Source organism: Parasteatoda tepidariorum, chromosome X1, assembly GCF_043381705.1.
Source record: "Parasteatoda tepidariorum isolate YZ-2023 chromosome X1, CAS_Ptep_4.0, whole genome shotgun sequence".
Lineage (NCBI taxonomy): Eukaryota > Metazoa > Arthropoda > Arachnida > Araneae > Theridiidae > Parasteatoda > Parasteatoda tepidariorum.
Genome location: NC_092214.1, coordinates 11,674,536 through 11,686,967, shown reverse-complemented (window position 1 = coordinate 11,686,967; position 12,432 = coordinate 11,674,536). Strand labels below are relative to the sequence as shown.

The 12,432-nt window shown below is 26.5% G+C and overlaps 1 protein-coding gene across 5 annotated transcripts in view; it reads right to left on the bottom strand.

Annotated features, from left to right (window-relative positions):
* The window catches only part of LOC107451509 (dyslexia-associated protein KIAA0319-like protein), a 118,797-nt gene that overhangs the window by 48,511 nt on the left and 57,854 nt on the right, over positions 1-12,432 (bottom strand). For all 5 annotated transcript variants that reach the window (XM_016067634.3, XM_016067636.3, XM_016067638.4 and 2 more), the window contains 3 exons: positions 8,923-9,010; positions 4,896-4,988; positions 2,855-2,987 (listed from right to left, as the gene is read on the bottom strand). In XM_016067634.3, the coding sequence (XP_015923120.2) occupies positions 2,855-2,987; positions 4,896-4,988; positions 8,923-9,010 (314 nt within the window). The remainder of the gene's footprint in view (positions 1-2,854; positions 2,988-4,895; positions 4,989-8,922; positions 9,011-12,432) is intronic.

Sequence of the window (12,432 nt, the reverse complement as noted above, 5' to 3'; positions counted from 1 at the left end):
TTAAACCCATGCAAATGTTTTAGCAACAATGGCGTTATTAGAAGAATAAACAAGTATTGAAGCAATAATCAATGATCTCCAGAAATGTAATAGAAACACTATAACTAGAAATTCAATTTAACTATCAAAAAGTAAAAATATCAAAATAATAAAGGTATGATTTACAAATTTAATTTAGAATAACAAATAGAAAAATAAAAAATGATCACCAAGTTCTAAGAATGGTGTTTTCAATACAGACATAACACACACAAACTTCAAGTTTTCCACTATTTAATTTCCTGTTTGAAAGTTGATAGCTGCTTACTCCATAATCATGTGAGGCAATATTTTGATATAGTTATGCTTGTGACAAAAGAAATGTGTAATATAATGTATAAACTCAAATCTTCTACAGAAACAAGCAACACAGGTTTTTTATTTGAAAAGAAATCACTTATTTAGCAGTCCAGATTCGGCTTTGCTTAATTACTTAGTTTCACACATACACGAAATGTATGTGTGAAACATTTAAATACTGGAAATATTAAAGCCAAGAAAACTGAATTTTTGCATTTTATATAGTAAGTTTTATTGTAGTCAGATTATAAGATCTCTTTATAAGAATGTATGTAAGAGTAGCCCAAGTAGGGTGGCAAAATCCCTTGCTACTCAAATGACCTATTGAAGTCTGAAGTATTTTTTTCTTTTTTTGTTATTTGTTTTAATAAATATTTATAAGCTAGCACTTTTGTTGTCAGAATCTCAACAAAAAACATTTATTATTCAGACTATAACGAAATATAAACACTAATCAGTTGATTTTCTTCAAGTATAATAGCATACATTTGCAGAAATGCAATAAATGAATGCCGTTGAAGAATCATGGGAAGTAAAAACATTAAGGAAATAAAAAAAAAGTAATATCCTGACTCAAACATTAATATTTACTCTAAATATTGTATTTTGTATAAAGAAATTGCAATATTATTGAAAGTGTCTAGTAAAGTTCTGAATGAAATATTTCTAACTTCAAAGTTTTTCAGGTTTCATGCAAAAAATACTGAAATCTTTTTTTGAACAATAATTTTTAATATTAAATAATTAAAAAATATTGTTTCTTTATTAATTTTATTTCAATCTTTATCAAATATATTTATTAAATATATCATTGATACTTTACTAAGTATAGACATACTTTAATTATGTCTATAGATCACACACAAAAGGGAAACCAAAATTCAAGATAATTTCTTAAATGAAAAAAAAAATTAAAATTTCAAGGATTATAATTGAACACATTTTTACTGATTCTAAATCTGATATTGATAAAACATGATATATTACATATTTTATCATTTACTTCACAGTCTTGCTTAAGTATATTTTGTATATTTATAAGCATATTTTAATCAATAAATAAAAAAATATATATGAGTTTTTCTCTATAATTTACAATATTTTTTTTAAAGAAAACTAATGGCAAATTTTGAATTTGAAATGCATGAACTAACAATTATAGAAAAAGAAAATCCTTAATGATCATGAAAGAGACAACAGAAAAGGCAGTTTTTTTAATTGTTAAACTTGACTATTATTTACCTTTTATACTATTATTTACCTTTTATACTATCATTTTCCTTTTATACTAACATTTTACTGTATAGATTTAGTTGAACAGACAGAGTTAAAACAGAACGTTTTTTTTAAATTATATTTTATGAATTTTATTTCCATATTAAAATTTAGTTAACATCTATCATTTTTTTACTTATTGTAAAAAGAAATGATGAAAAGATTTTAGATAAAGTCATGCATTGCATTAGTATTTTTATTTAAAATCTTTTTATAAACTTATGATGAATTTTCTGTATGAATTAGTAATCTGTATTTTTAAAACATTCAAAGTATATTTTTAGATAGTTTAAAAAGTAAATGCAATGATTTTTATCTTATAATTATCACATATTAAAACTATATCATTTATAAATTATGATTCAATTACAAAAATATATGAACCACAGCAGCAAAATAATTTGGGCCTTCATTGGGCCAATATTCATGAATCTTGGCTTAATAATTGTTCAAAGGGCCATTATTCTTCAGATATTCTATATAGAATTTTCCAATTTACCCAATATTTTACAGTCACTTTAAAACCAATATTGGTTCGTTATAGAAATGTCTGATTCATCTGACATTTTATATCCATTACTTAGCCAATATAGGTCCATATTGGTCAATGTAGGATATATATAGGCCATTCTAAGATCAATGTTAAAAAATCTAGACATCCCAATATTAGTCCCTCGGTGCATGTTCTTATAGGACCCATATTGAGTCAGCTTTGCACCCAACTGGGGCCAAGGTAAAATTGTTGGTAGGGTATATACACATAAATATCAAAATAAAATGAGAATTCATCTCATTCTCTTTTAAAAATAATGTACCCCTTAAAGAGAGAAAAATGATTGTCAAACACTATGGTTACTTTCTGATGAGTAATGATGTATTTTTGATTAATCAAATTTTTGGGATATGAATTTGAAACTTTTCTTCCATCCAAGATGGATAATAGATAAACTGAGGTGAAGAGTGAACAAAAGTATCAAATTACAAATTAAAAGTAATTATTAAAAAATGCAAATACTTTCCCAAGAATTTAAAAATTTTTGACAATATTTTTAAAAGCAAACATATTCATAATCTTCAAAAAATTTAATAATTTTTTTAACTACAGAAACTTATTTTTCATCATTTGAATTTTTCGTTTTATAATAATCAAAAATAATACAAAGTGATTTGACTTACATTTTTTAAGCAATAATTTTTACAGTTATTTTTTTACAATTTTTCAACTTCTAGGAAGACTTACTTAAAACGATAAAGTCCAGGGATTAAATTTTTCAACTGCAAAGTAGGAGTCTCATTTAATTGAACAGAATAACCAATAGGCACTTCAAGAACTTCCCATTGATACTTGACAATTTTATCATCATCTGTACTAACTACCACAGATAATTAAAAATTGTTATTATAACAATAAAACATTAAAAAGTGTAAGAACATTTAAAAGTGTTAGGATTAAGTAATAAATAAAAGTAAAGCAAACTAATTTGTTTCATCTACATAAGAATGTTGAAACAGTTATAAATAAAAACTCGTAAATTTTATTTGATAAAAGTTTAGACAAAACTCTGTTTTGCAAGGGCCAGAATAGAACAATCAGAAAAAAAGGAAAAAAGAATCGAAGGAAGAATAAAAAAAAATGGGTAACCTCTTCATTTAATAAAGGTGTATTTTGGATGAATACAATTTTAATGAGTCTAGGTTGCGCTGTAATTTATTTTTCACTGAAAATAAAATATTATGAAAAGCAATTAAATGGGAAAAATCAAGCAAAGGGATAAATTGCAAAGAAATTTTTTTCATAATAATACATTCTAAATTAATCATGTATGGTAGATTAATTAAAAAAAACTAATGTAACTGTTACAAAATGAATGGATAGAGGAAGTTTTAATTGTATTTAGCTTATTTATAGGATATTATTAAGTTTATTCCAACGAGAATGTTAAGTTATCTACAAAAAGCAAGGATTGTGATTTTTTGATTCTTTTAAAAAAAATTTTAAAAAATCAGATTTTTTTGATTTTTATTCAAATAAATTGTAAGAACTTTAATTTATGATTAAAAAAACTTTATAAATGTTTGATCAAAATTTAAATTAATATCAAAACTATATTATAACAATATTTTAGAAGCTCTAACTAACTAAAATAATTTTTCATTATGATACATAGCCTTTAATCCATAGCAACCCTTTTGAAACAAAGGCATGAATGAAATTTAAAGACTAGATGAAGTAGAGAATTTAAAGAATAAACTATTAAAACAAAGTTTCAATTAGCCAACCATAATTTTAATTTAAAATTGTGATTTCGCTTTTTTTTTTTTGGATTTTTAAAATTACAAAATAAATGTAACAGATTGTGTTTATAAATATAGTCATTCATAAAAAATAAATATTTAATCTATATATTTTTATATAAAAATATTAATTTGTAATACTATATCAAAATAGATAAGTTAAGCGAAAAATTTTTTAAAAAAAAATCTATATACTCATTGGAATTTTTTTCACAAAATTTCGTTATAGAAAATCTGATAAAGTCAAAGATACTGTAAATATACTATGAGAAAAAATACCAGTTATCAGTTAATAACCCCACTGTTTCAAATAGACTTTGAAATGGAAGAATGACACTATATTAGGAAAAAAATATCTGAATTCATCAGCTTTTTTTTCCATTTTTGGCACATTAGGGTAATTTCTTTTTAATATAACCTCAAGCTTTAGAAATATAAATTTTCCACCAATAAAATATAATGTAGATTTTAATTCCATGCTTTTTCAATCAAAAAGTGGAACTTTAATTAACATTTCAGTTGATCAAAATCAGTTGATTTAAATCAATCCAATTGATCAGTTGATCAATTAATCCAAATCAATCAAAAATCAGTTGATTTAAATCAATGACTTTTTTTAAAAAATCATTTGATTTAAATCAACATACCCTGACAAAAAGTATATATTTTAAATAAAACTATAGCAGGGGTGATTGTGACACAAAGTGAAAAAACCTGAAAATTTGAAGTAAAAAAAAATCGGTATCAACAAATCAATTTATGTGCATTTTTAATAGTAATTGTTTGAACTAACATTTATAAATAAATTACCTACTAAATGAAGAATATCTTATCTTTACAGAAACTAGTTCAATAAAAAACACATTTCTTACAAAAATCGCAGATATTGGATTTTAAAATCAAGTAAATATGATTCAAATAAATATGAAAGTTTTTTATTTTTCCAACGAAAAAAAATAACTTAAAAGAAATACTAATCAACTTACAAGAGCCATCGAGAACAGTATCTTTATTTGGGAGTTTTACTGTCACATTTGAAGGTTGAATAATAGCAATTGGAGGTTTATTTTCTCGTTCAGCTAAAATAGAAAAAAGCATGCTTAAAAGACAGATGCACTAATTTAGATGAGAAAAATAAATAGCAGAAATAAGCTCAATAACTGTATTAATGAACTAAGACATTTAAAGGGGCTATTCTAACTACATTTGGCTTAGTTGATGCAAATTTCTTGGTTAGCACATTTCACGCTCACATATGCGATTTGCTTCCAGAAGAAATAAGGGAAATTCAGAACTAGATTAGTCATAATGTGCTCACATAGACAATTCCAGATGCAGTGAGAATGGGCTCGAATAGTCAAGTGCTTATTTTTTCCTTACTTAGCAACCCTGTGGCAGAATTTTTTCGGGTTTTCAGCGACATACTTCTGTAACATTAATATCTTTCTGCAAGATACTTAGAAATAACAAATACACATGTCACTACTAATTAAAAATAACAGAAACGATTTTAATATTATGGGCGATATTCTCACATTTTGTATGAAGATAACACACTAATTATTTTCTCCTCGCATTTTGTTATTATTCATTATCACATTAAAAAAATGTGAAATCTGTAACAGTAACTACCAAAAAAAAAGATTGACTGCAAAATCATACGTATCAGTCTCTTCAAATAGGGGTTACTAAATGCGTGCTTTTATTTTGAGATTCAGTTGTGAGAAATAATATGGTATTAAAAACATCAGATTTTAAAAGCTATGTGGAAATCAGTAGTCAATGTAGTCAATCAGTATGGAAAAATGGGACGAAAATTTCAACAGAAAAGAAAACCAATTTTTTTCACTTCACTATTCCTTATTATTTTACTATTCTCAAATGAGAAAAAAATCACAAGCACTTTTTTCTACTCCGATGTGAGAGAAAGGCATCTTTTGAATATAATTCTGAAGAAAAGACACAATCTTTCGAAAATTTCTGCAGAAAAGAAAATTGTTTACTTCCAAAGGGAAAAATCTTTCTGCTAGAAATCTGTAACGTTCTAGGACAATGTCGCCCTGATTCTGCCATAGGGCTTAGCAACACTAGCACTAACTTGCATAATGAAATAAAAATTATGTAGGTTCACCATGCATAAATTGTCTGCTATATGGTTACCTCAAAAATAATACTTAAATATTTTACAATCAGGGCGCAAAATCAATTTCTGAAAAAAAAATATTCACTGAGTCTACAAAGCAATCATGTCCTTTTTGGATCTTGTGCCATTAAACCATACTTTCAATTCAATTCGAGTCTCCATAGCAACAAATCTTAGTGTATGGAATAACATAGTATATCAGTTAAGATCAGATGATAATAAGATTGGTATACTAAAAAATAAATATAGCCTTAAAAATATAAAAAAATTATTTAATTTAATATACATCAATACAAAATTTCTTCTTTAAAGCATCTTCTTTAAAGCATTCACAAACAACCAAACACTCATAGAATCTGGTTGCTTCTGAAAAAAACGTTTGATTACTAGTAGCTCAGTCAATTTTGACTTATGGTTCAAACTAATTCCCAATAAGCTGGAAATGAATTTATTTTATGATTGGACATTCTAAAATAGAATAATATGGATAGTTTGCGATGATTTTTGAAGAGAGCTGAACTTTTGAGAACTAAAAATCTGCTTAATTTTAAACACTTTTTTAATTTTAGCCACATAACACCTAAAAAATGCATCATATGTAAAATTTAATGGTAAACAAAGTTAAGTATCAGTAAATTCTGCATAGAATGATATTCTGAAACATTAATTTTGTTTCAGCAGTTTGGACAGAATTAGTAACCAAAATTGAGAAAAAAACTTTAAAAAAACGCAGCTAAAAAAACAATATGCTCTTTTTTAAACACCCGTGAATGGTAAATTACACTCTATATAAAAAATGTTAGGGTATGAAAGTTTTACAGCATCAAATTCTGCTTTTAGAGAACAGCGAGTTTTACAATTTTTCTCATTATTATGCATCAAAATAAGCAATATTTCGAGTTTTTCGCACAGATTGGATTCAACTTACCATTTAGAGGCCAATTTATTATTTAAATATTACTATTTTCTTTCCTGTTCTCAGAAACAATGCAATAAGAAGTTAACAAAAAGGCCATTTCAATTCAATATAAAATACCCATTGCTCATAAAAAAGAGTAATGAATAAGAAGATAGCCACATCACCAATAATGTGTAATGTAATATAGCAAAAAAAAGAGAAAAAAACTTTTAATAACAATCTAAGTACAGAAGGAGTATAATATTAATAAAATAAATAAAAGCTGTAATCCCAGAATTCCAAATCTTTTACCACTATCTTTGTCCACTAAAAAGGTCTTCTAAAGTTTATGAATGTAAAATTGATTTTTGTAGTTTTCTAAAGAATTATTAGATATTTCGAAGAGTAATGTTTCAAAATTTCCTTTTAGAATCATTAAAAATTTTATGTATTTTTTAAATATAAAATTCAGGAAACAAAATGAAAAATATTTTTGGTCATGTTATTTCTGTCTGCCCTTTACCCAGCTCCCTAATTTTATATATCATCGTCTTTAGCTGAAGTTTTTGGTTTTCCTAACTAATTTTCCGAAACTATCTACAGAACAGTTACAATTTCTTAGGAGTCTTGGTTGGCAAATATGTAACAAATTTAGTAAAAAAGGGAAGTTCTAATTTTTTGCTTTCAGTTTTTAAAATTTGCATATTTGTTGTTAACATTTTAATACAGTTCTTACAATTATTTATAATTTTTAGAAACTTAATTGAATGTTAATATAACTATTTTTGTAAAAAATTGTAAATTTCAAAAAGCTTTTTTTTAAATTTTATAAAACATACTTAACTGGAACTCAAATTCATAAAAAGTTTAAATACTTCTAAATATAGGTAAGTTTTGAATAATTTAGTATAGGTTGGGCACTAAGTTAGATATTAGCCTCAGGAATTAGTTTGAAGCACAGCATTTTTTCAATATAATTAGACTGAGCAATTCGGAGATCTTTTTACAACATTCCTAATGAAATTTTTTTCAAAAATTTTCATTTTTGAGAGAAGTTTTGTAAAAAATTTCATTTTCCTGGTTTTTTCAGCTAATTTCAAATTTTCTGAGATACCCAGATTTCTTTTGAGGTGTGCAAAACTTAACTATGGATTTTCATACTGTCTGCCTCGAAACAGTTTTAGACTTGGAAGGGTGAAATGAACTTCAAGACATAATTTTAGTCCAAAAAATGAAGATAAATTTAAAACCAAAATCATATAATGAAAACTTCATTTAGCAGATATATGCAAATATTATTCAAGTCATATGTTAAATTCCAAGATAAAATTTCAGTTTTAGAACCCTAACCTTCTGATGTTTGGAACACAAGTGACATAATAAAAATACTATTTACTCTATTCATAATTTGAAACATTGAAGTTCAAATGCTAAGTCATTATTCTTAACTTTCAAAATGACTTTTAAAGCTAAACTTTAAGTGAGTTTTCTAAAAAAAAAATAATGGAAATTTGAAATTGCACATTTAAGTTTTGACACGCCCAATCTAAATAAATGTAGTCTTTTGATAATTTTTTTTCAATGGTTAACAATACGGATTTACACATAGTTTTAAAAATCTCCACATTTTTAAAACGACATTATTACCGTAAATTTTTACTCCTATTTAGCCTATTTTTTCCATTTTATCCCTATTTTTACTGTCTTACAACAGCAAACTAGTTTTGGAATATTACATTTAAATACAAAAATTTTAAAAGACATAAAAATAAATGAAAACACAAAATTTAACAAACTGTTCCAAAAAATAAATTCATTTTTTCTCAGATTTTAAGATAAAATATCGGTCAAAGTAAAGAAAACTTTTCATTAAATGCATAGTCTAAAATCATATATTTATAATGTATAGAAAATTAATTCTGTTTTTAATCAATCTTTGTCATTTAACATTAGTATTCATGATTGCACATACGTGGTAAGACTGTAACATTAACCATGGCTTCACCAACAGCATTTTCAGAAGAGACAGTAACTTTAAATGTATATAATCCAGCTCTTAACTGAAACAGAAAAAAAAAATTTAAGAAGTAGATAAATCCTAATAAATTAAAATGAATCATTACAAAATAATTTCAAGTGTTACTTTAAATAATTTCTTAAATGTAATGAGAGAAACAATAAGGAATTTGATTTTATAGATCGAATTTGTAATTTTAAATACAAAATGAGAATTAAAGTAGTAAGTTAAAAAACAAAATTTGCACTAAAGGCTAATCAAGTAAAACAGAGAGTAGAGTGTATCATACAGAAAAATTATTAGATCAAATTATAGTAAAAGCTCGACTACCTGAAATGCGCATAAATCATCAAATTCAAGAAAGGTGAAAATTTCGAGCCAAAAATTCTATTTATTTTCTACATTACCTTATTTTCTGGAGAAAGTGCCACCTTTTAATAAAAAAAGGTTTATCAGAATGGATGTTTATATGAAATAATAACAAGATATTGTTAAAAATAAAGAAAAGTAACAGAAAATAACGTTTTTAATTCTTAATCTGAACTTTTTTTTAAAAACTAATCTGATTTAAATATTTAACGTTGAAAATCTTACTTTTTATTCTTACTGTAATTTCATCAAAATGCCATGTTACAGTAAAAATGCAAATAAAAAAAAAGCTCTATTTTTGCTTATAAAAAAATTATAAAGATAAAAGGAAATTAATCTAGAATAGTTAGTTATATCCATAAGAGAAATATCAAAGATATATGAAAGAAAGTAACTACGAATGTAACTATTAGCATTAATTAATATAATTTTATGTTATTTTTGTCATTAGAAAATGAGGTATGTTGCCATGTGAATAAATCACACATTTTTTCAAAGCTTCCTACAATTAGGAAATTTCTTTAATAACCAAACAAACCAGAAGTCTGAGCATCTCTAAGGATATTAAAAAATAAAAGTTAGGACAAATAAGTTATTTGTATTTGTCCACCTCAGATCACAAACTTTTGAACCAACCCCTTTTCGATTTAATTAAATTTGGTGCAATGGACATACATGACAAAGTAAGCAATAATACTAATGGTAATTTAAAATATCATATTTTTAATTTTAAAATGATCTACGTTATGAACAAATAAAAGACTAAAATGCATAAATGGCTGTAATTTTTTTCCTAATTGTGGTAAAAAAAAAATATCAAACAACATTGCAAAGCTAGTGAACGGAAAAAAAACTTTTTAATCAATATCTTATAAGACCTGTTTTGACCTTAATTATTTCAAAACACACATCCTCAAAAAATTTACATATTTCTTTACCTCATCATTCTTCTACAGGTTTTCCAATTTGTAGCTAGGGACTTCAATAGGAAGGCTATATAAAATTAACAAAAGTAATATGATGTATATCTCTACAGCTAAGACACTAATTCCACAATGTGTCTTACTTAAACAAACCCACCTTGGTTTTGTGTCATAACTGGAGGCGGAGAAAACCAATGAGAGCCAAACATATAAATTAAAAAAGCTTATATACGAATGTATATTACCAAGGAGAACCTGCCCCACCTGGAAAAAAAATCGAATAAGTAAAAAAGGAGAGAAAAAAGCACCCACCAAATTAAAGTCACTATTGTAAATAGCAATAGATCCATTATGTTTGTATATGGCTCCAACAACATGATATTGCGTACTATTTACTAAATACTGGAGGACATTAGAAATAATATTATCCCAGATTTCAATGATTGCAGCCTTCAACCATGCCTCAAACAAATTGCTTCTGTTTGATAGCCTCTAATGAAGATATTGTTACGTTTTCTTGGGGATTGGCATCAGTCGAAAGATCAGGCTATTTATGACATTTAGCCTATTATTCAAAAATCACCGCTAAGGAGATTATACAATGTAAAGAGAGGCGTTTTTCTGCTGGGAAATCTGCCTTGCTGCACCAATTCTTTCTGCAAATGGCAATAAATGGGCTTTTAGAATTTTTTGATAATCGGCAGCCTTTATATAGCTCAGCTGTGGTTTACCACTACAGCTAAAGTCTTCCCACAAATGGAATGAGCCCTCACTTTGCTGTATAATGGAAAAGAAAGCCTCATCTTCTCTCGTGCCATTGTAATAGCATACAAAACAGTCTAGGTAATATTAATTCTTGTTATTTTCTACTCTGTTTTTCTTATGGATAACTTTCAACATGGGCTGCAGCTAAATTCTTCATGTCGCAAGTTTCTTATAGGATAGATAAAAAGGAGCAATAAAGGAGAAAAAAAAGGGAAACTTCAGCAATGTGGAGACTCATAAATGGTGTAAGAAGGCTTCAGCTTTTGTGGTAAACTTAATGTTGTGTTTCCCTAAGGCCTCATAAAGACTACTAGTTACTAAAAAATACTAGAAGCTTATTTACTGGCATTTGAAGAGAGAATTGTTGACCACTATCATTGAAACTTAACATACCATTGCTGCTGTATCCAAGGATTGCTAAATTGCATGTAGCAACACATATTTTAAGTCATATTAAAATATGGGGGATTTAATCATAAGGGGGATGTAATCAGAAGTGGCTTGAGCTTGGTAGGATATTTGACTCTCCTAGATTTGACTTGCGTCTAGTAATGGCATAGAATCTTGGTGACTTTATTTAAGTGAAACGCAATGTAATATCAATGAAAAAGTGAGTTAAACCTAATATTTTCAGTCAGTATAAAATTTTACAAAATTTGTCAAAGATCATTTAAACAAAAATAATGTTGATCTATCTATTTTGGAACCTCAGAGGGACTCAAATAGCAATTTTGTTTTCAGCAAGCATGTTTTAAAAATAAGAAATGGTTTACATTTGGCTAAATGTAAAATATGGGAGCTAATTACATTGTTTAAACTGAAGCACCATTGCATGTAATGTAAATGACAGAGATGTCACTCAGCAGCCCCATTGAAGTCTATATTATCATAGCATAAACAGACATTCTTTTAATTATTGTATTTTAAATCTGCATTATTTGAAAAGTAATAAATATGTTGGTAAAATGTGAGGATACAAACCGCAACAGTTGGGCCAAGAAAAGTCACGCTCGAGGTATTCTGAAATAACAAAGGGGGAAGGTTCAATTCAAGTCTTTATGAATTATTGTAGTCAATGACAAAAGGCTGAGTATAAACTAGCTTACATGACGATTCATCCGGAAAGAAAGTTTGAGGATGTCTTCTGCTATGGAGACAAAAGTTTTTCCAATGGGAGACAATTGAAAAAAATAACAAAACTCTCTCTATCCATACCAAAGCAAAATTACTCACCCCACATCCCTATTAGAAGTATGTTATCCTTATTACCAAAGTAACCATCAACATACAAATCTAGTGTTTGGAAAATTTAAGAGTTTGGAAAGCTAAAAAATAGTTGTCTGAGAATTATTTTAATGGCATTCTTCCTATTGTTTATTAAATTCTACATTAAATTAAATATTAATTT